Source organism: Melanerpes formicivorus, unplaced genomic scaffold (assembly GCF_026170545.1).
Source record: "Melanerpes formicivorus ecotype bairdi unplaced genomic scaffold, bMelFor1.0.p_v2 SCAF_21, whole genome shotgun sequence".
NCBI classification, from domain to species: Eukaryota; Metazoa; Chordata; class Aves; order Piciformes; family Picidae; genus Melanerpes; species Melanerpes formicivorus.
Genome location: NW_027142373.1, coordinates 6,606,397 through 6,634,226, shown reverse-complemented (window position 1 = coordinate 6,634,226; position 27,830 = coordinate 6,606,397). Strand labels below are relative to the sequence as shown.

The window sequence follows — 27,830 nt, the reverse complement described above, 5'->3', positions numbered from 1 at the left end:
CTCCCCAAGGCAGGCCCTGTGTGCGCAGGCAGCAGGAGGATTGCAGCCTCTCTCCCTCTTCCCTGGCAGCAGGGAGGAGCAAGTTTCCAAGAAAGCACAAAATCCTCATTTCCTTGAGCTGCGTCATTCCCTGCGGGTAGGAGCGAAGCAGACACTGCTGCCTAGCCAGGAAGCTGTGACTGAGAAAGGCTTCCAGGTCTCTTGGGGTGGTGGTTTTTTGTGCCTTTTTTTTATTATTTAAAATAAGGAGAATTCAGACCAAAATGCTTCAGCTTATTTTATTGATCAGCTCAAGTCTCCCCTCTGGTCTCTCCCGCCAAGCACCAGACCCTGGGCAGAGGCAACGCAGCTTCTGCCAGCTTCCAGCCTGGCTTAGGGTACCCACAGACTGTTCCCAACTGCTGAGGAATGTCAGGAGCATCTTTGGTCCTTTGTATTCACATACAATTCAACACCCACGAAAACAGACAGGTCTGACCTTCACCCTGCCTGGCAGAGCCTCAACCAGACCCCAACAGGCTCAAAGGGCAGGAGGGGGCAGATCCAGCTCCTGCTGGCTTTGGAAAGGCTGGCTGGTGCCACAGGGGACAAAGTCTGGACAAAGTCTCCCTGCTGCAGCCTTGGAGATGTGCTCCAGCACCTGCTGCCATCCCTGCCCTGAGGGACAGGGTCACGGGAGTGGCTCCAGGACTCCAGGCTGCATTGCTTGTGCTTTACGACAGCGGAATGGAGAAGCTCATGGGGCAGTGCTGAGGGTTAAGGCCATGAGAGTAGGGCAGGTTGGTCCTCCTGAAGCACCCCCCAGTCCATGGCTGTCAAGCCTGTGGCTCTGTGTCATTTTAATAAGCAATTAAGACAATATCCTTCAAGCAGCAGGCAGGCACAGGTCCCAGAGTAAGCAGAGCCGGTTTGACGGTCCCACACGTCCATACTGACCCACCCCTGGCTCTGCAGGGCCCCATCAGACACCAACTCAACGAGGAGCTTACCCAAGACACTTCACGGATATAAAAACCACCACAGTGATGAGGTCTGGAACTCCAGGCGGGGAAGTTTCACCCGTTCTAAGTGAGAGCTTTGGGATTCGGTTTCTTACATTCTCAAGTCAGGATGTGAAAATAAAAAACAAAAATAATTAAAACCCCACCACCACCACAGGGATGAATCACTGTCTGGGAGCTCAGGACGAAGTGAGGCTCTCATGGAAGCTCTTCCCTTCCTCGCTCGTAAAAATCCATTTCCAGGGGCGGAGCAGGGACCTCTCTGGGTGTAAACCACCACCCAGGGGGGCTGGGAAGAACGCAGGAACCAAACATGCTCCACCACGTTACAGAGAGAAGAGGTAGGTATGAGCCAAGCCCCCCAGCCCACCCTTCTGAGCCACGTTTCTTTTGTTCCCAAATTAGTCACCTCTTGCTGGGAAAAAAAAAAATCAAGGTGGTCTGAGAAAGGGATAGGGGCAGTCTGCAGCTTCATAATGCACTTTGGACAGAAGTCAAGCCTGAAAGCACAGATGAGAGCTGAGCATCCAGGGAGGAGGGCGGTGAGAGCAAAGCTCTGTGTTATTGCTAGTGTGTGGCCAACCAAATGAAATCCCTGGGAGTAGAGGAGGCACAACAGCAGCCGTTGTGCCTGGTTAAGGCAGCTTTTCTACTGAGCTAGGTTCCTAAACCACAACTATCTCCTAAACATGCAAGACTAACAGCTCCCCTGTCAAGAGAAACACCAAAGCAATTGGCTAAGCTGGTCACTCAACTCATGACTTGATGCTTCTCTGGAATAAAGCCCTTCCCAAGAAGTGTGATCCTGGTTCTGCCCTGTCCCACCTTCCCAGGACTCTGCCCCAAAGCCCTGCACACACAGCCTGGGCACATGAACCCAGGGCAGCGCCAGGGAAGCTCTTCCAAACAGGCAGGGGAACCTCCTGGAGGACCACCTCAGTTCTGAAGGGGATAGCTGGATGGAGAAGGCAATTTGATATGAACCGGATGTTGAAAAAGGTCCTTGAAAGAGCTGGCCTGGCAGAGAACCAAGGTAGACGGCAACCTCTGAAAGCCAGAGGACAGTGGGAGCTTTTCTTTCATGGTTGCCATCTCCTCAGCCACCTGCAAGGGAGGTGCTACCATCAGAGAAGCCCTGGATGGTGCTCACAGCTCCAGGCAGCTCCCATGGGCCCAAGCAATGTGCTGCTGGCTTAGACCAACCACCGCCTGAACAGCAGCAGCCAAAAACCCAGCTGGCTAACCTGAACCTTCCCTCTGGAGCTCCTCAGCTCCGCTGCCTGTGGCCAACACCCGCAGCCACCCACCGAGCACGACCACCCTGCTCACAGGCTCCCGTCTGCCTGCGTCATCTGCTTGATCTGCCGGCTGTGGACCACCTGCTGAGCCCCCTCCGCCACTTGGTTCAGTCGAGTCTCCAGAGCGCTCCGGAGGTCGTTCACTTTCACATCTGGAAGGGGGTTCAGGCCAATGAGGACCTCTGCCCCCTGTGCAGCCTCCTCCTCCTCGGGAGGCAGCAGGTCTCGTCTCCTCCGGCGGAGGTCCAGGTCCGCCTGCAGTTTCAGGTCCCGGTTTGGTTTGACATCGTGGTCAAGCTTCTGGTTCCCCTGGGCAGCTGCTCCTTTCTCAGGCTTTTGGGCAGGAGCATTCTCAGAGCCTGGCTTCTTCTCGGCATCATTTGAGACCACTCCATCCCCATGCCTCTGCTTGCTCCGCTGACCTCCCTGCAGGTCCTGAGCCACCTCCACTGCATTCTCCTGAGGAGCTTCCTCCTTTAGCTCTCCTTTTCCGGCCAGGTCCTGCTGCCGCCTTCCAGCACCCTCAGCTCCCTCAGCGTCTGCTCCTCTCCGATGCTCCCGCAGGTGCTGCTCGCCCTCTGCCACGTTCCTTTTACTAGCAGAGTTCACTGCGACTGCCAGGGCTTTGGGCTCCACCTGACTCAGTGCTTTGGCTTTAAGGTCTACTCCTGAGTCTCTTTCCAGGCTCTTTCCTGCAACTCCCTGAACTTTGGCAGCCCCCAGCTGTTCTCTTTGGATGGGAGCTGTAGCTGCTTCCACATCTTTCAGGGAGTTTTTCTTCTCGTGGACATCTCTTCCAGCCTTGGCTTCACGATCTCCTCCTAAATCCTCCGCCAAGGGCTTCTTCTCCAGGTGGTTTCTGGCTGCTGGAACACGTTGGGCATCCCTGTGAAGGGGATCCCTGTTCTCTGCAGGATTTTCAGCAGCCCTGTCGTTGTCCTGTGGCAGCACCTTCTGCTCCTTGGGAGGAACCCCGGGAATCTCACGCCTGTGTCCAGCCTCTCCCAGCTTTCCCACAGCTGCCCTGCGCTGCTCTGTGGAGTCAGCAGGCTGCCTGCCCGGGCCTGGCGCCGGCTGCTCCAACAGCTCCTTGCTGAGTGCCTTCGCAGCAGCTTCATGCTTGGCCCCAAGGCCCTCATCCTCCTTGCTCCTGGAGAGAGGCACTGCAGGCTCCTGCTGTACTTCTGCTGTGGAACAAATATTTACATGTAAAAGGATTTCTCTTATGAGTGAGGGATTCCCTTCTCCTGCCACCACATTCTGCACAACAGCAATGGGCACGTGGCAGAACTAGAGAGCCATCAGGGACAGTGTCATCCCTGCACACAGCCACTAGGGATCCCCCACCTCACAGACCAGGGTCAGACGTGGGAATAGCACTCACAGAGCTGACTCTGCCACGTGCCAAAGGGACTTGGACCTCTCCCAGTCCGGTTTTGAATCATAGAATTATAAAATCATTTAGGTCGGAGAAGACCTCCAAGGACATCAAGTCCAGCCGATAACCCCACACTGCCAGGGCACCACTAAACCATGTCCCTCACATCCATGCAGCTTTTAAATCCCTACAGGGATGGGAACTCCACCACTGCCCTGGGCAGCCTGTCCCAGGTCTTCACAACCATTTGGGGAAAGCAGTTGTTCCTAATGCCCAACATAAACCTTCCCTGGAACAACCTGAGGCCACTTCCTCCTGTCCTATTACTTGTTCCTTGGGAGAAGAAACCAAGCCCCACCTGTCTCCAACCTTCTTTCAGGGAGTTGTAGAGTGTGAGGAAGTCTCCCCTGAGCCTCCTTTTCTCCAAGCTGAACAACCACAGTTCCCTCAACGGCTCCTCACAAGACTTGTGCTCTAGACCCTGCTGAAGCTGTTTTGAGCAGCAAACAGCCTGCAGAGAGGTCAGACCCTTTAGTGATGTCCTTACCCTGCTTTGGCTTCTCCTCTCCTCCCTCCTCCTGCCTTTGTTGGTGGATCTCCTTGTGCTGCTCTTCAATCACAGCCAGCAGCTTCGCCTGCTGGTCAAGTAGCTGCTTCTGCTGAACCTGCTGTTCTTTGATCACCTGCAGCAGCACAGCATGATCGAGCAGTTTCGCCTGCCCTGCTTCTAGAAAAAAAAAAAGAAGAAAAACCCCACCAAACCCCATTAAAAATCCATGACCCAAACCCCTCATTAACCACCTCTCAGTGCTGGAGGCGCTGCAGGGGCTTTCAGCAGCAGGAAGGTGCTACTCTGCCAACACTGCCCGTTTGCCATGAGGGAGAGGACACGGCATGGCTCTGCTGCTGGCACTGATAGATGCTGTGATGGCACAGCTCCAGGGTGCCTCCACCAAGGACAGTGGGCTGAAACCCAGAGGTGCTAGCACAGGACACTGCCCTCCCAAGACTAGGGTGGAGGGATCAAAACCTGCTTAAGGAAAAGAGCTGTGAGCAGAGGTACAGGGGAGCAGGTCTGCTGGAGTGCCAGTGCAGGAAAGGATGAAGTGACTGCTCAGCACAGCAGCTGGAAGAGGATAGGACCAGCAGAAGCTGGTCAAGAGTGATGGTCTTGGCTGCCATACGAGACCAGGCTGCCTGCAGTGCCTGGGGAAGTCCCAGCACTGCTGCAGCTCTGCTCTTGAGATAAGCCAGGCCTCTCAAACACAGATCATCTCTCAACATACTGCAGAGACTTCATCCCAGATAAACTGAGCCTGGAAAGGGCACAGACAGCAAATGTGCTGTCTTAGGAAGAACTGGAAGAAGCCAGCAAAGGCACAGCACCTTCAGGGACCTACACAAACATGAACCCAGCACTGAGGTATGGATGCTAAGCTGGGTCTTTTCAGGGGGCAAGACCTGGGTTACAGCCAGAATGATGAGAGGCTGTTGTTGACTCTCCTCTTGGCTTAGCCAAGCGAAGGTCTGGCATGGGCCACGGCAGGAAACCACCCAGCAAACAACCGTGCTGAAGACTCTAGCTTTGGGCTGGAACCTTGGTGGTTTAACAGGCAGCAGTGCCAGGTGGTTGGGCAGGTTGGAACCACAGCAGCACAGGAAGGCAACCCCACCTCCTACACAGCTCAGCAACCACCACAACAAACCTGAGCACCCCCTGCCACGTCAGAGGAGGAAATCCTGCCCACCAACGTTGGCTGCCACCGAGTCAGAGCAACCACTCTGGGCCAGGCAGCAATGACTCACATGGATTCACTCCTCACAAGCAACACCTCACACATCAACCAAAAGTCCCAGCTATGCATGGGAAACCTTGCAGCCTCTTCTCCACCAGGACAGACAACCCCACCACACTACATCACGCGTGGGGGCTGTGACCCTGAGTGTCGCTGGCCTCCCGCACCAGCCAGCAGCTTTCCTCCCAGGTTCGAGGGGTTTCCAGACTGTTATGCCCCACAGGAAATAACGTCAGAATTAATAGCCTGGAAAATGCCATTTCAATGAAAAAGGGATGCTGCTGCCCAGGTCAATCCCTCTCTGACAAACACCACCTCCCCCCCATCCCACTAATCACCTCCTAGGTGATTAGAGAGAAATCTTTCCAGTTCACATTGTGGTGCAATTAGCCAAGGGCCCCCTGGAATTCCCCTTCCACTCCCTTTTCAGAGGAGGAGGAATTTGGCCGTTTCAAGAGAGCCATTGACTTCTGGAGATCTGTTTATTTTTTGCACTTTGCTCAGAATAAACAATGAAAACAGAAGCCATTGCTGCTATCTCGCTCTCCGGGTCTGCCAGGTCCCCAGCTCAGCATGGGAATGTTTGGGCTGAGCATGCAGCAGGCAGAGGTTTAGTGCCAAATCAAAGCATTTCTCGCCGAGAGCTCTGCAAACAGCCCTATCTCCTGTGTTTGTGCGGCACACCTCTGCCACACAAACAAAGGGCCAGGCTATCTCCTGGCTCCTCCTTTGATCCCGGGGAAAGCCGGCCCCAGCCGGTGCTTTGGCTACATTTGAACAGCACTCCTCACAAAAACATCTTAAGCAGCGATGAAATGGAAGTACCCGAGCCCAGGGCAGCTACAACCACGGCACTCAACAATGGTCCCGACGAGGTAGCTGGTTGCAGGGAGTACCCAAGGAGCTGTGTGCCCTTCACCTTACCCCCAGGATGCCTTTTCACCCTCTCCCAGCCTCTGGACACGAAGCTTAGCTCAGAGCAAAGGAGCAGAACAAGCCCAGAGCACCTACGGTGACATCCTCATGGGAGAGCATCCCCAGCAAGTCGCACACAGAGCAAGACCCCATGGAAATACAGATCCCTTCTTCCATGTTGAAACATAAGGAGTCCCGAGAGCCCACTCCCACCAGCAGCTTCTACACGCAAATCCCATTGCAACACAGAATGGAAAGACAGCAATCAGAAAACTCAGACGTAACCACAAAAAGGAGGGTGGTGATGCACTCCCCAGGAGCCATGGCTCATCACAGCAAGTGCCCATCACCTCTGGATCAGGACAGGGGTGAAGAGTTGGGGAACCTCTCCACACAGAGGCTGCGAGCCTGAGCTCAGGCTCCAACCCCTCTCAGAAGGCAAAGAACTCCCCGTGGGGAAGGGCTCACCGCACAGCACCAATACCACGGAAGGTGCAGATGGGGCACAGCTGAATGCCCACATCTCCCTGTGGTGCTACAGCCCGCATCTGCCCAACTGCAGGGAGATGCCCACCCACCTCCCCACCCCATTGCCAGGTTCCCCACTTTTGCACCAGCCTAAGTTTCACTTCAGCCTCTCTCCTGCCAAGGCGGCACTGCCAAAGCTGGGGAGCAGCTGGGTGCCAGTGTGACTGACTCACACCCTCAGCCACGCTGCAGGCGTGAGCCCACTGGAGACAGGCACTAATTGCTGCCGCGGCAGAGGTGACTGCAGCCTGAAGCTATGCACCAGCAAGAGCCAAGAGCCACGCTGGCTGGCACCAGGCTCCTGCAGAGAGAAATCCTGGACCCGCAGCCTAGCGCCTTCCCCTCCCCACACACCCCAGGACCCAGGCTCACCCTCCAGCTTGCTCTCCGCATTCTCCTGATGCTTCTCTTCGGTGTTTTGGGCCTCCCTCGGCTCCAGCTGATCCGTTCTCTCCGGGAGGGGCAGCTCCTGCTTTTCACCTGTGGACAGACAAATGGATCAGCAGACCTTTGCAGTCAGTAAGGATGCTCCAGCAGCAGATGTTCTCCGAACGGACTCCACGCCGCTGTCGTCCCTGCTCGCCTGAGCCGGCGCAGTTTATATTCAGCCCAACGACTGCAAGGGAAGTCATAAAAAAAAATATTTAACAATCTTATAGAGTGGTGGCAGTGAGCCAGCACTACCTACCTCAGCCAATTAAAATGCAAGAACAGTTCTAACTGGCTTTTAGATGGGCACTTAGCAATGTGTTACCTGTCAAGATCTCCTGGCTCCGTGTCCCCAGTGATTCGGAGACGCACAGGAACAGCACGGCACCTGACATTTAGTAGGCTAGCAAACAACTGTTTGACAGATATTACAGTAGCTGTCAAAGCCACCAGATTCCTCCTTCTCCTCAACAGCTGCTGAAGGGGCTGTGCACGCTCACATGCTAATCTCATGAAATTAAAAGGAAGCACTGTGATCTAGGTAGGAACAACCAAATTGCCCAGTCTCTGGAGGGGATTACAGGCCAAGAGAGGAGAGTTTGCTCAGATGAGCTTACCAGGGTCAGCTTCCTTCTCCACAGCCTCCTCTGCTTTCCTGGGGAGCTGGAGCTTTGCTTTCTCCCTGTCACCTGCAGCCTCAGCTTTCTTCTCACCGTCCGGCATGGCAGCTCGTGCCTTGGCTTCCCCCAGTTGTTTGTCTGGCTCCAGCTCTTTGTATGGCAGCCTGCCATCCTGCTGCACCAGCACCTCCAGGACGTTCTTGGGATTCTTAGCGGGCTCGTCAGTCCCTCCCTGCAGTTGGTTCCCAGCAATCACTTCCTTCCCCTGTTTCGGGCCAAGTGCCTCTTTCTGGGGATTCACTGCGTCTGGCTCCTCCAGCAGACGATCCTTGGCTCCCCCAGGCACAGGCTGCTTCTCCTCAGATTCCTCCCGCTCCCGGCCCATGTCCACGACCACTTCATCATGTGGGACGGGCGGCTCGTGGCGATGGGCTTCCCCCACGGGCAGGGCAATCCCTAGCAGGGATCACAGAGAAGGACAGAGAGCTGTTGGAGCAGGTCCAAACAATTGGAAGGCTAGAACCCCTCTCCTATGAGGGCATGCTGAGAGAGTTGAGGTTGTTCAGCCTAGAGAAAAGAAGGCTCCAAGGAGACCTTCTTGTGGCCTTTCAGTACTTAAAGAGGCTGTTTAGAATGGTGGGGACAGACTTTTTAGCAGGGCCTGCTGTGACAGGACATGGAGGTAGTTTTAAAGCAAATGAGGGGGATTTGAACTAGAGAGAAAGAAAACATTTTTCACAGTGAGGGTGCTGAGACACTGGCCCAGGTTGCCCAGAGAGGTGGTAGATGCCCCATCTCTGGAACTATTCTGGATCAAATTGGATGGGACTCTGAGCAACCTGCTCTAGTTGATGTTCCTGATGACTGCAGGGGCTTGGACTAGATAACTTTTAACAGTTCAACCCAAACCATTCTATGGCAGACAGGAGTTGGGAGCCTGAGACTGAGGGGAGCAAGTACCAGGCAGCAGGTTCACAGCACACCCAGCACTCCGCTCTGCTTCAGCCCTGCTTTTCCTTCCTCATCAGGGGGCTGCATTCCTAATGAGCCTTGAGAACATCAAACACTAAACTGCCTTCAGTCCATGAGGTAACAAGCAGAGATCTTCATCTGAAATAGTCCTCCCAGCTCCAAAGCTGGCAGCCTTTCCCCAGGTTCCTCCTTACCTTGATCGGGACGGTCCAGCTGCACTTTCTCCTCTGGTTTTCCTCTCTCCTCCTCTCTCTTGGGTACCTCCATGGGCACCTTAATTTGCGGCTGCTCCATCTCCTTCTCCTCCAGCAGCTTCGGTTTGTCACGGCCATCCTCTGCCTGCTCCACTGCCGGCTTCTGGTCTGCAAAGGCAGGATGGTTAATTGCAGCAGGTTACGCACGGCTGCACCGTGGCTCCACCGGCAGGATCAAGGCAATTGCTTTGTCTGCCACAACCCCCTTCAGCGACACAAGCCAGCAGCTATTTCCCCTCCAGCCTCACCACGCAGCGGATGGGGCTTTTGTTGCAGGGTCTCCTGTTTGTTTTCCCTACGGTGGCTTTTTATGGAGCTTTTATTTAAATGGCAGAGAAGACCAGGCCAGGCAGACCGGCAGGGCTGGGATGGAGCTGGCTGCCACTGCGAGCCCATGCCGGCAGATGGTAGCATCCACCCGGCTCCCTGCGCTGGACCCCCCTGAGCACCAGCAGAAACTAAGGTGGGGTCCAGCTGCAGCTCCCCCTCCCCCCCCCCCCATCACCCACCCGCACTGTCTGCGTGCTGCAAAGCAGCTCAACCCCCCTTTCATTTATTTTTTTTTTTGTTCCCCTTTCTGTGCTTTGAACATTGCAAAGAGGACAGGCAGGAAGGTGGAGAGCTGTAGGACCCTGCAGGAGGCAGGAAAGATTAAACAGGCATTAGGCGAAACTCTCAAGGGAGAGAGGGGACTCCCCCAGCTCTCCTGCAAGGAGGTGGGATGTTTCTGGAAAACACATCCCAGTCAGACCAGTTACAGGGTTCAGCACTGGAGTAACCACGTGGAATTCGTGGCCCATCCCACAGGATGGGAACGGTCCCTTCCGACCCCAGGGTGGCAGAAGACAACCCACGCAGCTCAAACAGGGAGTGAACTCTTCCTTAGAAGAGCAGCAGAGGAGGAAATCTAATTGTTTCCCAGCACTGAAGTTGTTCTGCAGAATTTTTTTTTCCCCCCCACCCAACAAACTCTGGAGAAGGAAAAAAAAAAAAGTCTATCTTCTGTAACCAAAAAAAAACAATAAAAGAAAAAAGAAAGAAAATAGTTCCCAACTCTTCCCCCCATTTGCCCTCCCCCACACGATTTCCTTTGGGGAGTTAATTCTATAAACATCTTTCAATTTTCTCCTCCCCCTCTGCAGGGCTGGTGTGATTTATTACAAGATGAACTCATGGGAAAGAAGAGACTGCCACAACTTCAGCTGCGTGGGCCTTACCCAAGATGGGAGGAGGGGGGGAGAAACAAGCAAATAAGTACAAAATCCTGGCCCAGAGGGATCCATGCTAGAAGGACCCAACACCAATCCAGAAACCTGGACTCCTGAGCTCCCACTTGAAGGGATGTGTGCTGGAGCTGGCCGGCTGTCTAAAGCTCCTTTGGTTGGGGAATGATGGTGAGAGGGGAAAAGGCCTCAGATTTTCTGAGAAATTCAAGTCTAGTACCCAAGGGTCCTTCTCTCCATTGAGGGACTTCCCAGGGTTCAGCAAGTCAGGACAGGACACTCCTCCTTTCAGCGGGGTTAAAAAAAAAAGGGGGGGCTGCAGGAACCAGTGCCCAGCCCTGGATGGGAGCCCTGGGAAGCATGAGGCTGAGGCCAGGGAGGGGAGTGCTTGGCCTGGCTGCGGATGTTCCCAGCTAAATCCTGGCCTCACAGCAAAAAATTATTTACTGTATTGGAGGAAAAGTTTGTCATTAATTGCTTCATGAAGGCGGGAGATGGCTCTTGGAGAAGACTGCAGCACATCTGAAACCAGAGGATCCAGGGAACGGCAACGTGGGCAGAGCAGTTCCCACGGCGCAAGGGAAGGACGACCTAGAAGGGAAGGATGACCCAAGGCAGCCGTGCAGTGAGATGATGTTCAAGAGGGGAAATAAGAAAGATGAGGAGGAGAAGCTTTCCATGCAAGTGGGAAATGGAGGAGTTAAAACCACAACTACCGCAGCAAGGTTTAGCCAGAGGAGCCTGCAGCAGGTGAAACCCCCCAGGACACAAGTGAGGGGGCTGGGGACGGCCCCACTGCTGGGAGAAGCATCCATCGTAAATCCAGCAGCTGAGGCATGCGCTGCAAACAATGCAAGGAAGAGACCAAAACGCAAACAAAACACAAACAAGAAAGAAAGAAAGAAAGAAAAGGCTCCACACCATAATAAGACAAAAGTTGCCTCTGAGCTGTCATTTGCTCAGCAGGAAACAAAATTAAGTTCATCATCAGGGCGTGAATTAACGACCTCTCACGCTGCATGGAAATCTATACGGGGCTGTATGTGGTTTGCAGAGCAGAGTCCTGCTCAGGATGTGTAATAATCGCTCGAGCTGTCTAGTCGCCCTCCAGGTCCCTTTGGAGAGCAGTACAGTAATGCTGCGCCTCTTAATGTTTTATGAGCGGCGTTGGACTTTACAGGCAAGAGCTGCGAGGCTGTAAAAGCTTTTTGGCTGACGACAAGAGAAGCTGGGTGTTAGGCAGCACCAGGAGGGGGGTTGGCTTTGCCTCGGCGGGTCCTGCCGGGCTGCCCCAGCTCGCGAGGCTCGTCAGCAGCTCCACTCACACTTGGCACGGGGCAGCAGAGGGGAGCCAGGGCTCTCTGCAACTGATTTGTGTGTGTGCGTGCACGCGTGTGTCTGTTGTGGTTTGCCAACAGCCTCTCCGAGCTGCAATAAAATTTCATGATTAGCAACCTAAAAGCTTCCCTTCCCCCCCAGCTCCCCGCTCCTGGTTTGGATAGCAGCAGTGGTCCCAGCAAGGCTTTAAATCCCCCCTCACACGGTTTTCCTATCGTGCTGGCCCACTGCAGCAATGACTGCGGCCAAACACTGTGTCCACACACCCTGTTCTTGGCCAAGGCAAGGAGACTTGTCCTGCTACGCTCCCCACACTGCACCAAGAGGAATACAGCAAAGTGGCCCAGGGACACTGCGGGGAGCTCAGAGACAAACCACCCTCTCTGTAATGCTGAGCACCACTCAAAGCATCAGCCCAGGGCTGACAAGAAACACAAGATCAGGATCCAGCTCCAGACTCAAATTGTTTCAGCGCAGCGCAACGGAACAGGATCCACAAGCTCATACTAAGGAAAACGAAGCAGAAGGATGGGGGCAAACGGTTGCCCTCAAACGTGCTGAGCAGGGACAAGCCGTCCCTGGGGAGCCCCGTGCAGCCCCCCCCACCCCAGCTGCGCCTCCAGGACTGCTCCCCACCCCCCCACACCCTCTGCCCAAAACGGTGACAGATTTCACAAGGTTATCGAATGGCATCACTGAAATTAGTTCACAGTTGTCTCCTGACGCACCAGCAGTAAAAACGAACCCAAATTACAAGAGGCTGATAGTTCCTTTTCTGTGTCACAGGCACTATTAAAAGCTCACTCGCACAAAGCACCAGGGAGAGCTGCAGCAGAGTCAAGCTGTTCCTGCCGCGATTAGGAGCTGTGGATAATCCACGTCTCACACATGTTCGGGGCTGCTCTGGCTAATAACACCGGCAGGGGACATAGCCTGCGGCCAAGGCAGGTCTCCTTTTCGGGGGGCAAACAGGCAGGGACAGAGGAGCCATTGGCATCGTGCCCCGCAGCCAGCCAAGAAGCCAACCGCAGAGCTAAGTTTCGCCCAAGCCCACGTAACACAGCCCACGACACCCAGGAGAACACACGTGGGATGGATGGATGGATGGATGGAGAAGGGTCCCCGGCATGGGGGCTGCCCAGAGCGGCAGGGCAAGAGGGATCTTGCACAAGGAGAGTCAATCAGGTCTTTGTTACCCCACATTGCACAACACCAGGGAGAGAAAAAAAAAAGAAGCAGCCAACGATCAAGTAAGGAGCTGAAAAATATTACAAAATCTTAATCCACCCCATGAGACCCTCTAGGGTGCTTTCAAATATAGAGAGAAATTGCCTAATTAGCTTTTTTTTTTTCCCCCCTTTTTCTTTCTCCCCCCCCCACTACTTTTTTTTAACTGGATAATTGCCTTCATGAGCTTTCACAGGCAGCTTAGCAACCTTTTAACGTCCGTGCGCGCGCCGCGTGGAGCGGCAGAGCGTTTCTGAAAGGGGTTTTATACCTTTCCAGAAGAGCTGCTGACAGTAAACCTCAAGCAATACAGGCAAGGGGCTGTAATGGGCACTTGGGTGTCGTTAGTAAAAACACTATTCAGAGTTCGCTGGTCAATACGTGTGCACATAAAAGGGCAATGTTCTAATATTCATAATCCCAGGGCCCACAGGGCAGGGTTTTAATGAAAGTCTGTACAGTTCTGGTCTCCGAAACATCAAAGAGGCCAATAAAACTCCTCTCACATGCTGACAGGCAAAAGTCAGACAGTGAAGGCAGGGCTGGGAAAAGGCCCCATGCACCACCACCCCCGCCTCGGGTCCGCCTTGGCCCGGCAGCTCCCAGCTTGGGGGGGAAAAAAGGGGGCACGGAGACTCCCTCTGCCTACAGAAGGCTACTGAGCACCCAGAGGTGATGCCCAGGGAGAAGCTGTGTGCTCCTGCTAAAGCCCCGTGTGAGGAATACAAACCAGATGTGCCCTCACCCAGGTGATGTGGGGCAGCCCGCATCCTGTGCGCCCCTCCAATGACAGGATGCAGCTGCTGTGGTGTTTTCCAGGCTGCAGGCTCCTGCCTCTGCAAAACAAGCTGGGCGAGGATGGGGGGGGGGGAGACAAGTTGGGGAGGAAGAAGGGCACTATTTAACGCCTCTCATTGCTAGTCAAGCCGACATCCTGCACAGGCACAGGGAGGCACAGATCCAAGGTTCACAGCAGCAGCTCTGCCGGGGTAGCCCCACATCCACCAGCCGCTGTGCAAGGTCACAGAAGCACCAAATCCCAGCATGCTGGGGGTTGGAACTGATCTCTGGAGATCATCCAGTCCAACCTCCTGCTAAAGCAGTCACCCAGAGCAGGCTGCCCAGGATCACATACAGGCAGGTTTGGAATCTCTCCAGAGAAGGAGACTCCATAAGCTCTCTGGGCAGCTTACTCCAGGGCTCCAGTACCCTCACCAGAAAGAAGTTTTTCCTTGTGTTCAGATGGAACCTTCTGGGTTCCAGTTTGTGTCTACTGCCCCTTGTTGTGTTACTGGGCACCACAGTAAGGAGTCTGACTCCACTCTCTTGACTTTTGTCCTTTAGCTATTGATCAGCATTGATGAGATCCCCTCTCATCTTACCCTCTCTAAGCTAAAGAGCCCCAGCTCTCTCAGCCTTTCCTCATCAGAGAGATGCTCCAGTCCCCTCATCTTTATAGCTTCTATTGGACTCTCTCCAGTAGTTTCCTGTCTCTCTTGAACTAGGGAGTCTCACAGTTGGACACAATACTCCAGTAGCCTCAGTGGTGCAGAGGGGAGGAAAACTTCCCTTGACCTGCTGGACACACTCTTCCTAATGCACCCTAAGAGGAAGTCCTTGGTCCTACTTCCTCTGCTCAGCTCCATCTTGCTTCCCTCTCCCAGGAAATGGAACGCCCAGGCCAGGCTCCACTCCCCAGGGCAGAGCCAGCAGCCTCCTGATACAAAAAAGGAACATGCAGGACCTGTCAGGCAGCTGAGCTTTTCCTGGGCAGATGTGTGCAAGGAGCTGCACAGCTCCTCCCTGGGAAGTTTACAAACCAAGAGCAGTATAACAGCCTTCCTCCCAGGCAGGATTGTTTCACCCAGCAGCAAGCACCAGGCAATAAGGGCTTATGCTGACAAGCTGTGGGCGCACACAGTGGGTACAGGAGGGCGACCAAGGAGTCGCTGTGCCAGGCAACGTTTAGAGGCAGGCATCCTGCTCTGCCACTCTAGTTCAAGCCAAGAAGCAGCAGAGAAGAGATTCAGCGAACTCCAGCGGACACCATCTTTTATGGGACTATGTTATTCTCCCAGTCACAGGGACACGTGTCATTAGCAACTCCTCCTGAAAGGAGCAGCTGTTCTTTGGCCATTACTGCTCCAAAATTAACCAAGATGGAAGAATTCAATCGCATCCCTGCTCCTGGCCCTGCTGAGTGCGCTTGATGAAGGGATCGAGAGCATCTTTTGATCAGAGTTCATGGGCATCCCAGTGCCTGAGAAGGGGTGAAGAACCCAAGAGCACAAATGCCTAAAACCCCACCACTGCCAGGGATGGAGCACCTCCAGAGTGAATGTTATCAACGGCAGCACCGGCGTCTCAGAGATGCTCAAAGCTGCTCGGCAGGAACATGGCCAGCAGGGAGGATAATCTGCAGAAGACACAGCCCCTTTCTCCCTTCCGTTCTCAGTCTCTGTGAGGATATTTCAAGGCCCCCAAAGAATTAAAAAAAAAAAAAAAGAGGCAGGAGCAGAAGCAAAGAAAAATAAAAGAAAGGAACAGGACACAGGCAGAGATGAGGGGCAGCGTGGGGTCAGGCGACACCTGCTAGCGATGGCCTCGCCTGGCGAGCCTGCAGCTGGGGAAGGGAGGGAGCAGCCATAATTCCATCAACAGCCACAGTAAACAAATAATAAATAACGGGAACCAGTAAACAAAGCTGAGGCATAATCACAGCCTTTGTCAGAGCTAAAACCCAATCCAAATTTATACCCACACAACCCACCCCACCCCCTAAAAAAAAAAGAGTCAGTGCCCATAAATTTACATACCTTGGAGTGCAATGAATGGCTGCTTATTGGGAGGGTGGACAATGAGCTGGCAGAGATGGTGAAAGCAGCCCTGTTTGGCCACTCACACCGCTCATACAGGTGGCCAGCATGGAGTCAGCGCTGGGCTGTGCTCACAGAGCTGTGTTTATTAGCCTGAACGAGAAGAATTGTGTTCCATCCTTACAAGGGACCTCAGCACCACATCCTACCTTTCCTTTCCCTTCCTAACAGAGGAACTCCCACAGAGTACCTCTCCAGGGCTGTACCAGGCTTTTCCAGAGGGTAAAGGCACAGCCTTTCTTGGGTGAAGTCTCCTTCCTTAGGAAAAAGTCCCCCCTTCCTTGGGAAAAAGTCTCCAAGAAGCTGCAAGGATGCCCAGAGCTGTCTGGAAATAACCCTGTTTCCACCACACTTTAAAATAAAAAACTTTGGTTTTTTTCTGCCCCCCAAGAGGTGAAGCTGGGAGAAGTGCTAGGAAGCACAACTCAAGCAGACACATACCTGGGATTTTGATAGAATCTGGGTCTATTCTGTTCTCCTCTCGGTCCAGGTGCTCCATGTCCACCACATCAGTCTTGACAGGGGTGTCCTCTGTTGCAGACAGGGTGGTGTATGTACTGATCACCAGTATCCCCAGGCCAATCCACAGGATCATCTGCACAACATGCCAGAGCTCCAGTTAGCACAGCAAAACAAGCAGAACTGCTCTGTAGAGCATTCTTCATGCAAAGTGTCTCCAAACCATTCAAAGCTCAGTGCAACTATACACAAGTCAGCAAGAGTCAGAGGACAGAAACTTAACAGGAGGAAAAAACCCAAACCAGTACCTTTTGGCTGAGGTTTGTATTTTGGTGTAGGCAAACTGATGAGTTTGAGAGGCTGGAAGCTGTTGAAAAGTTGACTCCTGAATCAGAAAGGCTCAAAAGCGAGTGGACAGGATGTAAAGACAGAAAATGCATGTGGCAGACATGAGTCCAGCTGCAGACGCTCATTTCCAGCAGCTAGAACACCATGGAATCAGGCCTAGCCAAGAACAGAGGTGCCTGACCTGTTTACAGCCCAGGAGGGTTCCCAGGGGGGTGTTAAAACATTCTTGGTTTTGGAAGCAAGAGTAAGGTGCCTACAGACAAGGCCTAGCAGCCAGTGTTCAAGAAACTGATCAGGAGTAACTCTCTGACTTCCAGAAAGCTGGAACCAAAGAGAATAAAAAATAGAAAGACAGAATTTGGATCCTGCAGAGGGAGTTTCCCTAGCTCAAAAATGACCACACACAAAAAAAGAACATTTCTACAGCTTGTTAACTCATGATGAAGTGATCAAAAAGGATCTAATTCCACATGAGCCCTAAAAAAGGATTACAAAACTCTCTGCACAAGCCCAAAGTATCTCTGAGTGCACCAGCATCTCACAGGGTAACTCAAGAAGGAGAAGCAAGATGATGTGCAGCAGCAGCACCAGGGTCAGAGGACCATCTGCTGTGCTGGGTGCCAGTGCTGCCAAATGCCTGCCTGCTCCTGCAGACAAGAGCAGAACCAGCTCAAAGAGCTGAGCCGGTGGACTGCCAGCCCACAATGCTGGCTGGGGAGATCCAAGTAAACTCTAATATATTATTTTTTTACCTAGTTAATCATTACAATTGTCACAGTAAGAGCTTCCCTTGCAACCTGGTTTGCATGTCAATGCATCAACAAGGCTGTGAACAACGGGCAGGAGAAAACCAGCAAGAGTTTGTGGTGCAGGAAGCAGGGAAAGCAGCAGCACCCTCTGCTAGAAACCTGACTCTCCCCACAAACTCCTTTTCACAACGGACCATGGAAGCAACAGGAACCATCATAAGCAAACCAGAACACACCTCTGCAGTGCTGGGAAGCTGAATGCTTGCAGCAAATTGGTATTTATGATGCAGTAATTCCCTCCTCTCTGTCTTTTTTGGGTTTAAGTACATTCTACTCTCCAAAACGCCAGGATCTGGCTTATTCCGCAGCTCCACAGCCAGCAGCAAGGGATCTAAGACAACGCTGCGAACTGCATCTTCTCTTTGCACCTCACAACCACCCCACACGATGCTCAGAACCTGCTTCTCCACTTTTGCCAGTCCACACTCCTGCTACAGGTGTGCTGGCTGCTGGGGTAGAGGCCACCAGACCTTCTACCACGTGCCTACCAAGAACAACTCACTCTGCATGCTTCAGGAAGCGGTTGTATGAAAGTCTCAAGCTACAAAGGAAACCTGCTGCTATGGTGCATAATCTTGCTGCTCTCCAGCAGGAACCAGACGAGCTGCCCAGCCCCTTCTCAGAGCAGTGCAATTCCCAGAGTACTGGTGATGCTAGCTTGGGCTGTGATATCAGCTCATGAGAGGAAAACATCCCATGAGACTCAGCCTCTTCCCCCCCCAAATCCTCACTCAGGGGCGTTTACATCACAAGTCACAAAAAGCACAATAAAAGGACACTGCTCAGTGGGAGGGAAAGCAGGAAAGGCCACAGGGGAGCATTGCTACAACTGGAGGCTGCCAGAGGAAGAAAACTGAAAATAAAAGGGAGAAGTGAAATTGAAAGGAGCTAAACCATTGGCATCCCCAGGAGAGAGAGGAGAGGCTGACACTTTCCTCTCCTTCCTCATGCTGAGAAGCGATAGCCCCAAAACTCAGGAAAGTGTGGTCAGAACCTTGGGCCAGGAGACCCTGTTCCTAGCCCAGACCTGCAGACAGACACCTTCAGAAGGGAAAACAGCTAGCAGGACACAAAGCAACTCCGGACAAGGGGCAAGCAGCACGGCCAGGGAGCAGAGGGCAGACCTTTGAGATACTGCAAAGGAAACAGAAGTGAAGGCTGCTCCCTGCCTTGCGGGTGCACAAAGAGCAGATATCCTGCCACCCGGCACGGGCCAAGAGCGGAGTCAGCAGGTCCCTGCGCTGCTGCCCTCGGCTTGGACCTCAGCCACTTCCTCCCCTCACACAATCTACAGCCCCAGCAGAAATGCACTTGGAACCTGGAAGGTTGTTCTGGCATCTTCCAGAAACAACATCAGAGAGGAAGAACGTTTCCATCAAGAGGATCTATTCTGGTGCCACAGGAACTAGGAGCAATGTGGGAGAGAGAAGGCAACTGTAGGAAATGGCTAAAAACACAAAGTGTTTTTTAAAGCTTAGTGGGGAGCCACGGGCTTGCCTGAGTTAGATTCAAACCTCTGACTGGTTAACATTTGGAGTTCATCTGTGAGCTTCCCAGAGCAGCAGGTATGGGCACAGACAAACAGTCCATGGGCTGGGCTGTCCAGGAACCAGAAGCTGCCCCTCACTTTCAGCCTCCTGCTGTCCTCCTCACCCATCCCAGCAGCAGCTGCAGACCAGAATAAAGTGGTCCACAATTCAGCTTAATTCCATGGATACTTCTGACATGGAAAAATCACTCAAGGGGCCATAAAGGCTGATCTGGCAATGGAGGGAGAAGGAATCTGGGGTGCAAGGACCTGGTGGCACGAGGAACCAAACACAGGCAGAAGAGCCACCTACCCACAATGTGTCCAGCTGAAGAGCTAAGAATCACAGAACAGTTTGGGTTGGAAGGGACCTTCAGAGGTCATTTAGTCCAACCACCTGAGGCCATGGAGCAAGGAAAGGGACAACACTGCAGAGAAGTTACAAGCCAGTGTCTTGTCCCACAGGAACGATCTCCCCCACACCTCTGATAAGTGAACCTGCTGAGAGCAGAGACCCTCTCTAGAAGCACCTCTCAACACAGAGACAGCCAGAGGACACACAAACCCCTCTGGCTGCAGCCTCTTCCACCAGGCAGGTCAGCAAGGCAAGGACCAGTCTCCTGAGAGGAGCTCTCAGCACAGACAGGAACCCAGGAGAGGAAGTCTACGCTGCCACTTCCTCTGCCGGCCGCTATCCATCGGCCGTGCTTCCTCCCAGAAGATAACCTGAACTTTGCACATTAGCATCCTGAGCTCAGACCACCTCCTCCAACCACACCTGAGCCATCAGTGGGAAGCAAACATACTGCGTGTGTGTAGGGTGACGACATCCTCCAGAGCGTGGCTGTTCTGGACACGGAGCACTTGGAAGGACAGAGTCATGGTGAAGGAATGCAGAGCCCTGGTCACTGCCGGGTTCCTCTGCTGTGCTGTGACAGAGGCTCTGTGTTGGGAGGGCCAGAGCCACCAAAAGCACCTGTGGTGGGGGGTGCTGGCTGCCCTGCTAACGCAGGAGGGCAGAGGGGAATCTCTTTTTCCATCCACACAGCAGCAAGACCGAAGGGTCATTTCCTGACCTCAAGCAGGCTCTCTGCAGCTCCTCTTCCCCAACTGGGACAACAGCAACTCCAGCCTCCCTAGGAGGGGCCTCTCAGACAGGCTTGTGTCAACACTGGGAAGCCAACACCTTCCTGTTAGAAGTCAAACACTCTGTTTACAGACCTTAACGTGACCTTCAGCAGCACTCTGCCAAACCTCACCCTGTGCCTCGTATCAAGGATCCCAGAGGGCAGCAGGACACAGACCCACAACCTTTACAGGAACACACTTGAAGCTTAACCACAAGAAAGGGGATGGTCTCCCCAGTTCATTTGCAGTGCTGCACACATGACTCGAGCTTTTTAACTGCTCTGTTACCTGATTGTCTTTCCAACCTGGCAAGCCTTTCAAAACCAAGCAACAGAATGTCAGAATCCCAGTATGGTGGGGGTTGCAAGGGTCCTCTGGAGACCATCCAGTCCAACATCCCTTGCTCAAGCAGGGTCACCCACAGCAGGCTGCCCAGGATCACAATGTCCAGGCAGGTTTGGAATTTCTCCAGTAAAGGATACTTCACAACCTCTCTGAGCAGCCTGCTCTAGAGCTCCAGCATCCTCACAGCAAAGGAGTTTCTCCTGATGTTCAGGTGGAACCTCCTTGTTGCCTCTTGTCCTGTCTCTGGGCACCAATTGAAAGAGTCTGGCCTCATCCTCTTGACCTTTGTCCTTTAGCTACTGATCAGCATTGAGAATATCCCCTCTCAGTCTTCTCCAGTCTTAATAGCCACAGGTCTCAGCCTTTCCTCATAGGAGATACTCCATTCCTCATCATCTTCATAGAGCCCACCCAAGTACAAGCTGCTGTTCCAGCCCCAGCCAGGGATAATTAACAACTCAGTTGGCAGAAGCAAACACCTGGGACAGCCCATATCCCTCCATTTGGAACCATCTTCCCCACTTTTAATGCAATTTCCCCATTTGCAACCTCAGCTTGCACCACCTTCCCAGATCAGTAAATCCAAACCTCCTACCCCACCAACCCCATAAGATGCCCAAGATAGGCCCTTGCTGGATGTCAGAGGTGGCACAGTAAAAGCAGCCAGTTCTCAGCAGCACTGCAAAAGTCAAGATAACTCAGGCAGAGGAAAAGCTGGCATTGAGAAGGTCTGCTGTTTTGGAAGAAAACTAAGGATGATGGAGGGAGGGAGAACATTGTTTAGACAGGGAAAAGCAGGGAGAGACAGTTATGCCCAGGGCTGGCTCCTTCTCCTCCTTGACTGCCACTTTTCACAGGAGCATGTTTTGATGGAGTGGAGAGCCTGATCAAAGAAAAGCAGGAATGAAGGAGGAGACCAAAGAAGGAGCTTCAGGGAAAGAATAAATGAGTCTTTGCAGAAGACCTGGAGGAATGAAGAGAGGGTGGGCCCCAAATTCAGCTCCAGTGGTGGAGGTGGGGAGCCTAGCGCTGCTCTGAAGGCAGGTGTGCCCTCACTGCAGCGCTTCAGAGCATCGGTCAAAGCAAGTATGCAAACCTGACAGACAATGGATCATTCAAGAGAAGGCTGGACAGCTTGCTACCAGCCCCTTGAAACACCAGGGTAACCTGGGGGCTGATGCTTTAGATAAGCCCTTATTCCTTTGTGGGGATTTCTGTGGGACAAACATCTTCACCGGCTTGTGACCAGCGTTTCAGGTCAAGCATTGTGAGGGCCCCAATGTTCAACCCCAGGCAGCTGACAGTCGCCTCTGGGCAGCCAGTCTCAGAGCTCAGCACATCCTAAGTGCAGTTTTGAGGCACTGCAGAGAAACATTCTGGCTCAGCCAGAATAGAAAGCAATTCTTGAAAGTGCTCTTTGTTTCCCTGAAGGAAAAAAAAAAAAGAAATTCAGGCTGGCATTCAGACTCCTGCTTGGGGTTTCAGTCAAAGAAGTTAGGACCAAAGTGTCAGAACTCAGAGTGAAAGCTCGAAAAGTTGGACTCTTTCCTTGTGTCAGAGAATGCACAGAGAAAAAAGAAAATACACCCTACTTAAAAACTTCGTGTACATTTGCAAACCCACAAGTCATTAAACACAGCAAAAGCCATTAGCTCTGTAGGACCCACAAAAATGTGGTGTTCTCCCCCTGCTGACTCCGCACTTTGCCGAGAAACTTCCTCCCGGCCCAGCACTGTCGTGACTGGTCATGCTGGGGCACAGCCTGCTAAAAGGCACTGGATCAAGTTATTGTTAGGAAAAAACAAAACACGCTAATTTCAGCCCTACAAAAGCCCACTATTTGCAGCAGCAGCAGCGAAACTGAGCCCAGCAAAGAGCCACTGTGTTTTAGTCCCTGAGGAGGCCAATTCAAATTGGAGCAAGAGGGGGAAAAGCTAAACTCCTAACAGCCTCAGAACGACCCTGATCTTTCAAAAATCAGTTCCTGAAGCAACACCTCTATGTGTGTGTTCCTTTTTTTTATTATTAGTTTGGTTGAAGCCAGAAAGCTGAGGGTCAGCAGCAAGAACCACATCGCTGAGAAATGGTGTTTATTTTACCCAGCCCAGGCAGGTTGGGATGGAAGGCCTGTTAAGGTTTTATAGGTTGCCTGGATTTCCCCATCCTGTGGATACAGAACCTGAAGGCAGACTGGAAGCAGCATTTTATGCACCAAATGAATGCTTCACTTGCTGCTGGAGGGACAAAAAGAACTGGTGTTCCAGCATGGGGCAGGCCACGCACTGGGCCACACCACCTCCTCTGCTGCTGTCTCCATGCCCGTAAGCGATGCCGCTCAGAGCAGCCAACCAGAACAGCTCCCACCTGTACTGGGTGGACTGGAGTGGGAAGCTGCAGGGAGGTGCTGAGCAGTTTCTCTGCTGCAGCCAAATTAACTATGTTCCCAGGCTCTGCAGAGGGCTTAGGGGAATGTCAAGCAGCATCAGCACTGACCTGTGAACAAAGCGCATTCTTGTGGATCTTCTTGTAAATAAGAGCTGGGCAGATAAAACAAATGAGGCTTCCCATCGTAGCACCTGTCAGGCCCAGGACTGTTTCCACTGGCAAAGAAGAAGAGAAGTCAGCAAAGGCCCCTTCCAGGGCTGTGAGACCAGCAGCTCTTGGTGGCTGCCTGAGCCTCAAGGAAAATAAAAGAGACCACAGAAAATAGCCCTTGCCCCCAGTGCCTCACTCACCATTTGGGATCATGATGCCTCCTACCATGGTTCCAAACACAACAGCCAGCGTCAGGGCTTTGAACCGAAGTGGGGGCATGTAACCCCCAGCAGCAAAGGTGCCATCTTTTTGCTGGAAGAGAAAGGGCAGGAGTGGGAGAAGGAGTTTAGCTCCTGCATCACAACCCCAGTTACCAAGTAATTTCCCCAGCAAGCTCCTGCAGCTTCATCACCTCCATACTATGGTCTCACAGAGGTGAATGCTGGGCCGGGGGCAGCTAGATATGGTTGAGCAGCTTGAATATGCAACTGCACTTGAACCTTAAAACCAAGGGTAATGAAGGGCACAGTGCCAAAGCTGCTGTTTCCATCCTGCCCCAAATGTGAACTGTGCAGCTGTATCCCAGTCCCTGTGCCAGCGCTGCAACCACCCAGCCTCGGCAAACAGCCCCAAGGCCAACAGCATGAGAAAGAAGCACAGCTGAGGAGGCAGAGCAGTCACAGGGGCAGAGTTCTGGCTTGATATCCCCCAACACCTCCAGGGGGAACATCAGGGCCCCCTTATGCCACAATCAGCTCCTCTGACCTGATAAAAGACACACCAACTAGCAGCAGAGAGGAGTATGGGTGCTGCTGGGGAGCTACTGATCCTGGAGAGTTTCCAGGTACCCTCCACTTCCCATCCCATCCCCACCCTCCAAGCAGGAGGACCCAGCAAATCCTCAGGCCCCAGAGAACCAGCAGATCCCTGCTCTCCTGGCTGCACAGATGGGAGAGGAAAGCAAGGCGACATGTTCAGAGCCCAAAGAGCAAGGAGCCAAGCCCAGGCGAGAACGAGAGACTTCCTGAGCGCTTCCAGTGCTCACTCCTCTGCACCCGCTGGCTTTCTCCGATCGTCTTCCCTCATCCTCAGGCCCTCTCGACGTGAGAAAAGAGCCGGGGGCTTCTCACAGGCAGAAGTGGCAGGATTTAGAGCTATAAATTGCTCAAGTTTTATTTCCTGCCCTAAGAGGTTTCTATTTATGCAGATACACAAAGGCCTCAGAACATTCCCACAATCTCTTACTGTTATTTACTGAATACCATCAGCATGCTTAGTGCCGTACAATACACAGAGGAGAACACGCTACTGCCACAAGGGACTTACAGTCTAAATCAGACAGACCAACTATAGTCACAAAGACTGTCTGAAGATCTGACCCTGGGAAAGGTGAACGTGTGGGAGAAGGCTCTGTTCCACCGCACGCTTCTGCACCAGCCCGGCACCAACAGCCAGGGCAAGCACTGGAGGAAAGGGACAGCTGAGCCCGCAGGGGAGAAGGCTGCTCAAGGGACTAGTAACAGAGGTGGAAGGATGAGAATAATGATAAAAGAGCAGAAATGAGCAGACACACACAGAAGCAAGAAGAAAAGAGGCTGGGCTAGGCTCCGAGGCCAGGAACAGAAGCTTGAGCTAAATGCAGAGTTGGCCAGCAAAAGGATGCCAGCTGGAGCAGCAGGAAATAAGGAGGCTCCTCTGTTTCCAAAAGCACATTTTTCTCTTTCCAAGGGGGGAGAACTGCCTTGGTCTGAACTGTGTAACACTTCTGCACCACAGCCGAAATCCCCAGCGGAGCAGGGAAGTGGCAGCCATGGGACTTGGGGAGCAGCAGAGCAATAGCTGGCTTCAGGCTGGCAACTCCAGCACCCCTACCCACGAAATTCTTCTGCAGAGAGGACAAGAACCTCAGAGTACCAGGGATTAACCCTTCTGCAGAGCAGAGCCACAGGCTTCTTGCTGCACCATTACCACACCAGACGCTTACGATTTCACTGGGAGTTGCAGGTTTGTCCCTCTGGGTAGCCCAGTACCTACCACCGGTCAGAAACACCCAGGTGTTTCCAGAGTCTAGCAGAACCAAGGCACATTTGTAGCCCAGGTGTGCAACCAGCAGCAGAAACCAAAGTCACAGCAGCCCTTCCAAAAGCACGTTTCAAAGGCAGCCACACAAGAGGATCTTACCTGCTGCTCAAAGAGAAGCGTGTTCAGTGCCTGTCTGCACGGGAGAATCATCATGGGAAACCCCACGGCTACCGACATCATGAATCCCACTCGAATCATCTCCGTCACCAGGTTGGAGGGGAAGTTCATGAGGACGTTCCCAGCAATGGCTTCGGTGTAGCTCACGTAGCCAAAGAAGCCAACCTAGGCAGCAGGAGCAGAGGTGAGCGGGGGGCAGCTGACAACAAAGCACATTTTCACATCTGCTCTTCACAAAAGAGTGGAGGGCAGCAGCCTCCCATGAACTGGCACCAACCAGCCAAAGAGGGAGTATGGGGCCACCTCCACAGGCAACCTGCCAGCAGGCCCAGCTGCAGCCCCCCTAAAAGCTGAGGCAGGCAGTTAATGAACAGTGAAACCTTCCTATCAGCAGAGGCAAGTTTCTCACCAAATCCAGGGGGTTTCCACAGAGGGCTTTGCAGCAAGGGAATGTTGCCACTGCTTGTGGCACAGAGCTGCCACATTATGCTTGCTGCTAGGCACAGGGACTGGCCTCTTCCAGCAGCCTAGCTCACAGGGCAAGGCTCTCCTCAGGAATTATTAACTTGGTTTTATTAACTGGTGCTTTATGAGGCATAACTTCCTTCACATCCTTCCAATTCCAACAGGCTGAAAGAAGCTCTCCTAACCTCTGGGCAGCATATCCAGCTCTAGGCTAAGCCCTGGAAGGCAGGCACATGGAAGAGCTGGGTCTCCACTCTGCCCCTGCCCAAGGAAGTGTGCCAGGCTGAAAATCTGAACTCTCTGAATGCCTCCTGCACTGCCTGGTTCATCATCTCCCATCTCGTTTTGCTTTCAGCAAATGAAGTCATTATCTTTCAGAATAAATACAGATAAGCAGAAACCAGCCCCAACTGAAGATAAATCATTATCCCTGCTGCCCCTTCAGAGCATGGCTTCTGGCAAGGAACGAGGAGGGGAAGTTTCTTACCGTGATATAAAAGGTGGTGACCACGTTTAAGGAAGAAGCAAATATGGAGCTCATGATTTTAACAGATGGTTCATCCAAGCTATCATAGGTAGGCAAGACCTGACTGTAGAAAAAGGTAAATTATTTAAGGAAACCTTCTGCAGAGAGAAGGGGGCGTGGGGGGAATAAAACACAAAAATCCAACTCCAGCACGTTCTCTGCTTCAGCCCAGCAGCAAAGAATCCCTGACACCTTCCCCCTATGGAGCATAAACACTCCCTGCTATTCCACAATTTAGATTGCTAATGCCAAGAGATTTCAGAACACTCATAACTTTTAAGTGTTGCAAAAATATTCCTGCTCTCCCCACCCCACCACGTGGAGCTAAACGTGTGATGTAAACATTTTGGTTCAAAAAGTGTTGCAAAATGAATGACCGTTTGTTCCAGTGAAACACCAGTGGCACCAGGCCAGGCAGAGCATTGGAGATTATTGTTCTTGGAGCTCTCCGTGCTGATAATTAAAGCAACGCAGTGTTTACAGAGTAGAAGCAGGAAGAAGGTTAGAGCATCAGCACTGTCAAAAAGAAAAGTTAAACAAACAAAACTAAATGCAGCGCCTGTCATGTTTCAGCACTGCTGCTGGAGCTGGGTTCATAGAAAGCTGGGAGAGCCAATTACATGAGATTTGGGGTATTTACAGACTTGGAAAGCTTGTGGAATGTACTTTTTGACATCAGGTGAATATTTTAGCAACTCATTAACCTCTTGTTACTTTAACTCAAGTGGCTACATCCTGGCTTCCTGTTACTGGAGTAACTCTCAAGAGAAGAAGCGGGGGTGGAAGCACCCGGCTAGATGGGAAGGGGGTATCCCCAGCTCCAGTGGGCAGAAAGCCATTAGCAGAAAGTGTGTCAGCGCTGAGGCCGAGCAGAAAAATCCCTAACACTTAATCCCTTAACATCAGGCAGCTCTGAACAAAGGCAGCTGAGCACATGTGCTCACAGGAACCTGTCAGGGTCTGCAAACACAGCACCGTGACAGCCATGTATTGGCAGAGAGCAAGGAGATCAGCGTCCTCAGTATCTCCATTTTGGATTCCTCCCTGCCCTCAACACACTGAGCTCCTACTGATCAACTGACTACACCCCAGACTTCATGAGGGCAAAGGCCTAGCTGAGCATCCAGGCCCAGGAAGAAGAGAGGAGGGAGACAGAGAGGCTCTGCAGTGTGTAGGATGGCCCAGCCAAGCCAGGTTTGTGTCACTGCAGGAGCAGCAGCAGTGACACAGGCAAAAGTGCCACACAAAGCCCAGATGCACCCAGGCTTCCTGCAATCACCTAATGGCATCTGTTGGTTCAGTTCAGGTTTGGAGGACCAGCACAGCATTGCCCAAGACCCATGACACTCCTAACCACCATCACCTCTCAAGGCAGATCAAGAGGACAAGAAGCATGCCATGTCCTGACATGTCTGGGGCACAATGACTGGACTGAAGGCCAGCAAAGGATCAGGGATCTTTCCCTGCCCTGTTACACTGCACCTCAAAGAGGGCAGAAGCAGGTGGTTCCTCCTGAGCAAAGAGCAGGCAAGTCAGCAGAAGCATTGAGGGCAGACTCAGAGATAACAGCCTTGCTTCAAAGACGGGCAGAGCTACCAGAGTGTCTGTTCCTTGATGTGGGCATCACCTCCTA

General features: G+C 52.7%; 1 protein-coding gene across 3 annotated transcripts in view; it reads right to left on the bottom strand.

The window, feature by feature from the left end:
* Positions 1-264: 264 nt before the first annotated feature.
* SLC38A10 (solute carrier family 38 member 10) overlaps positions 265-27,830 on the bottom strand; it is a 39,939-nt gene continuing 12,373 nt past the window's right edge. The window contains exons 7-16 of one of the 3 annotated variants that reach the window (XM_068151226.1): positions 26,159-26,261; positions 25,189-25,371; positions 23,208-23,319; positions 22,966-23,072; positions 16,297-16,450; positions 9,132-9,299; positions 7,963-8,421; positions 7,289-7,396; positions 4,225-4,404; positions 265-3,486 (exon numbers count right to left, since the gene is read on the bottom strand). In XM_068151226.1, coding sequence (XP_068007327.1) covers positions 2,327-3,486; positions 4,225-4,404; positions 7,289-7,396; positions 7,963-8,421; positions 9,132-9,299; positions 16,297-16,450; positions 22,966-23,072; positions 23,208-23,319; positions 25,189-25,371; positions 26,159-26,261 — 2,734 coding nt within the window. In that variant the 3' untranslated portion in view covers positions 265-2,326. The remainder of the gene's footprint in view (positions 3,487-4,224; positions 4,405-7,288; positions 7,397-7,962; positions 8,422-9,131; positions 9,300-16,296; positions 16,451-22,965; positions 23,073-23,207; positions 23,320-25,188; positions 25,372-26,158; positions 26,262-27,830) is intronic. The other 2 variants (XM_068151229.1, XM_068151228.1) reach the window with 2 other exon arrangements.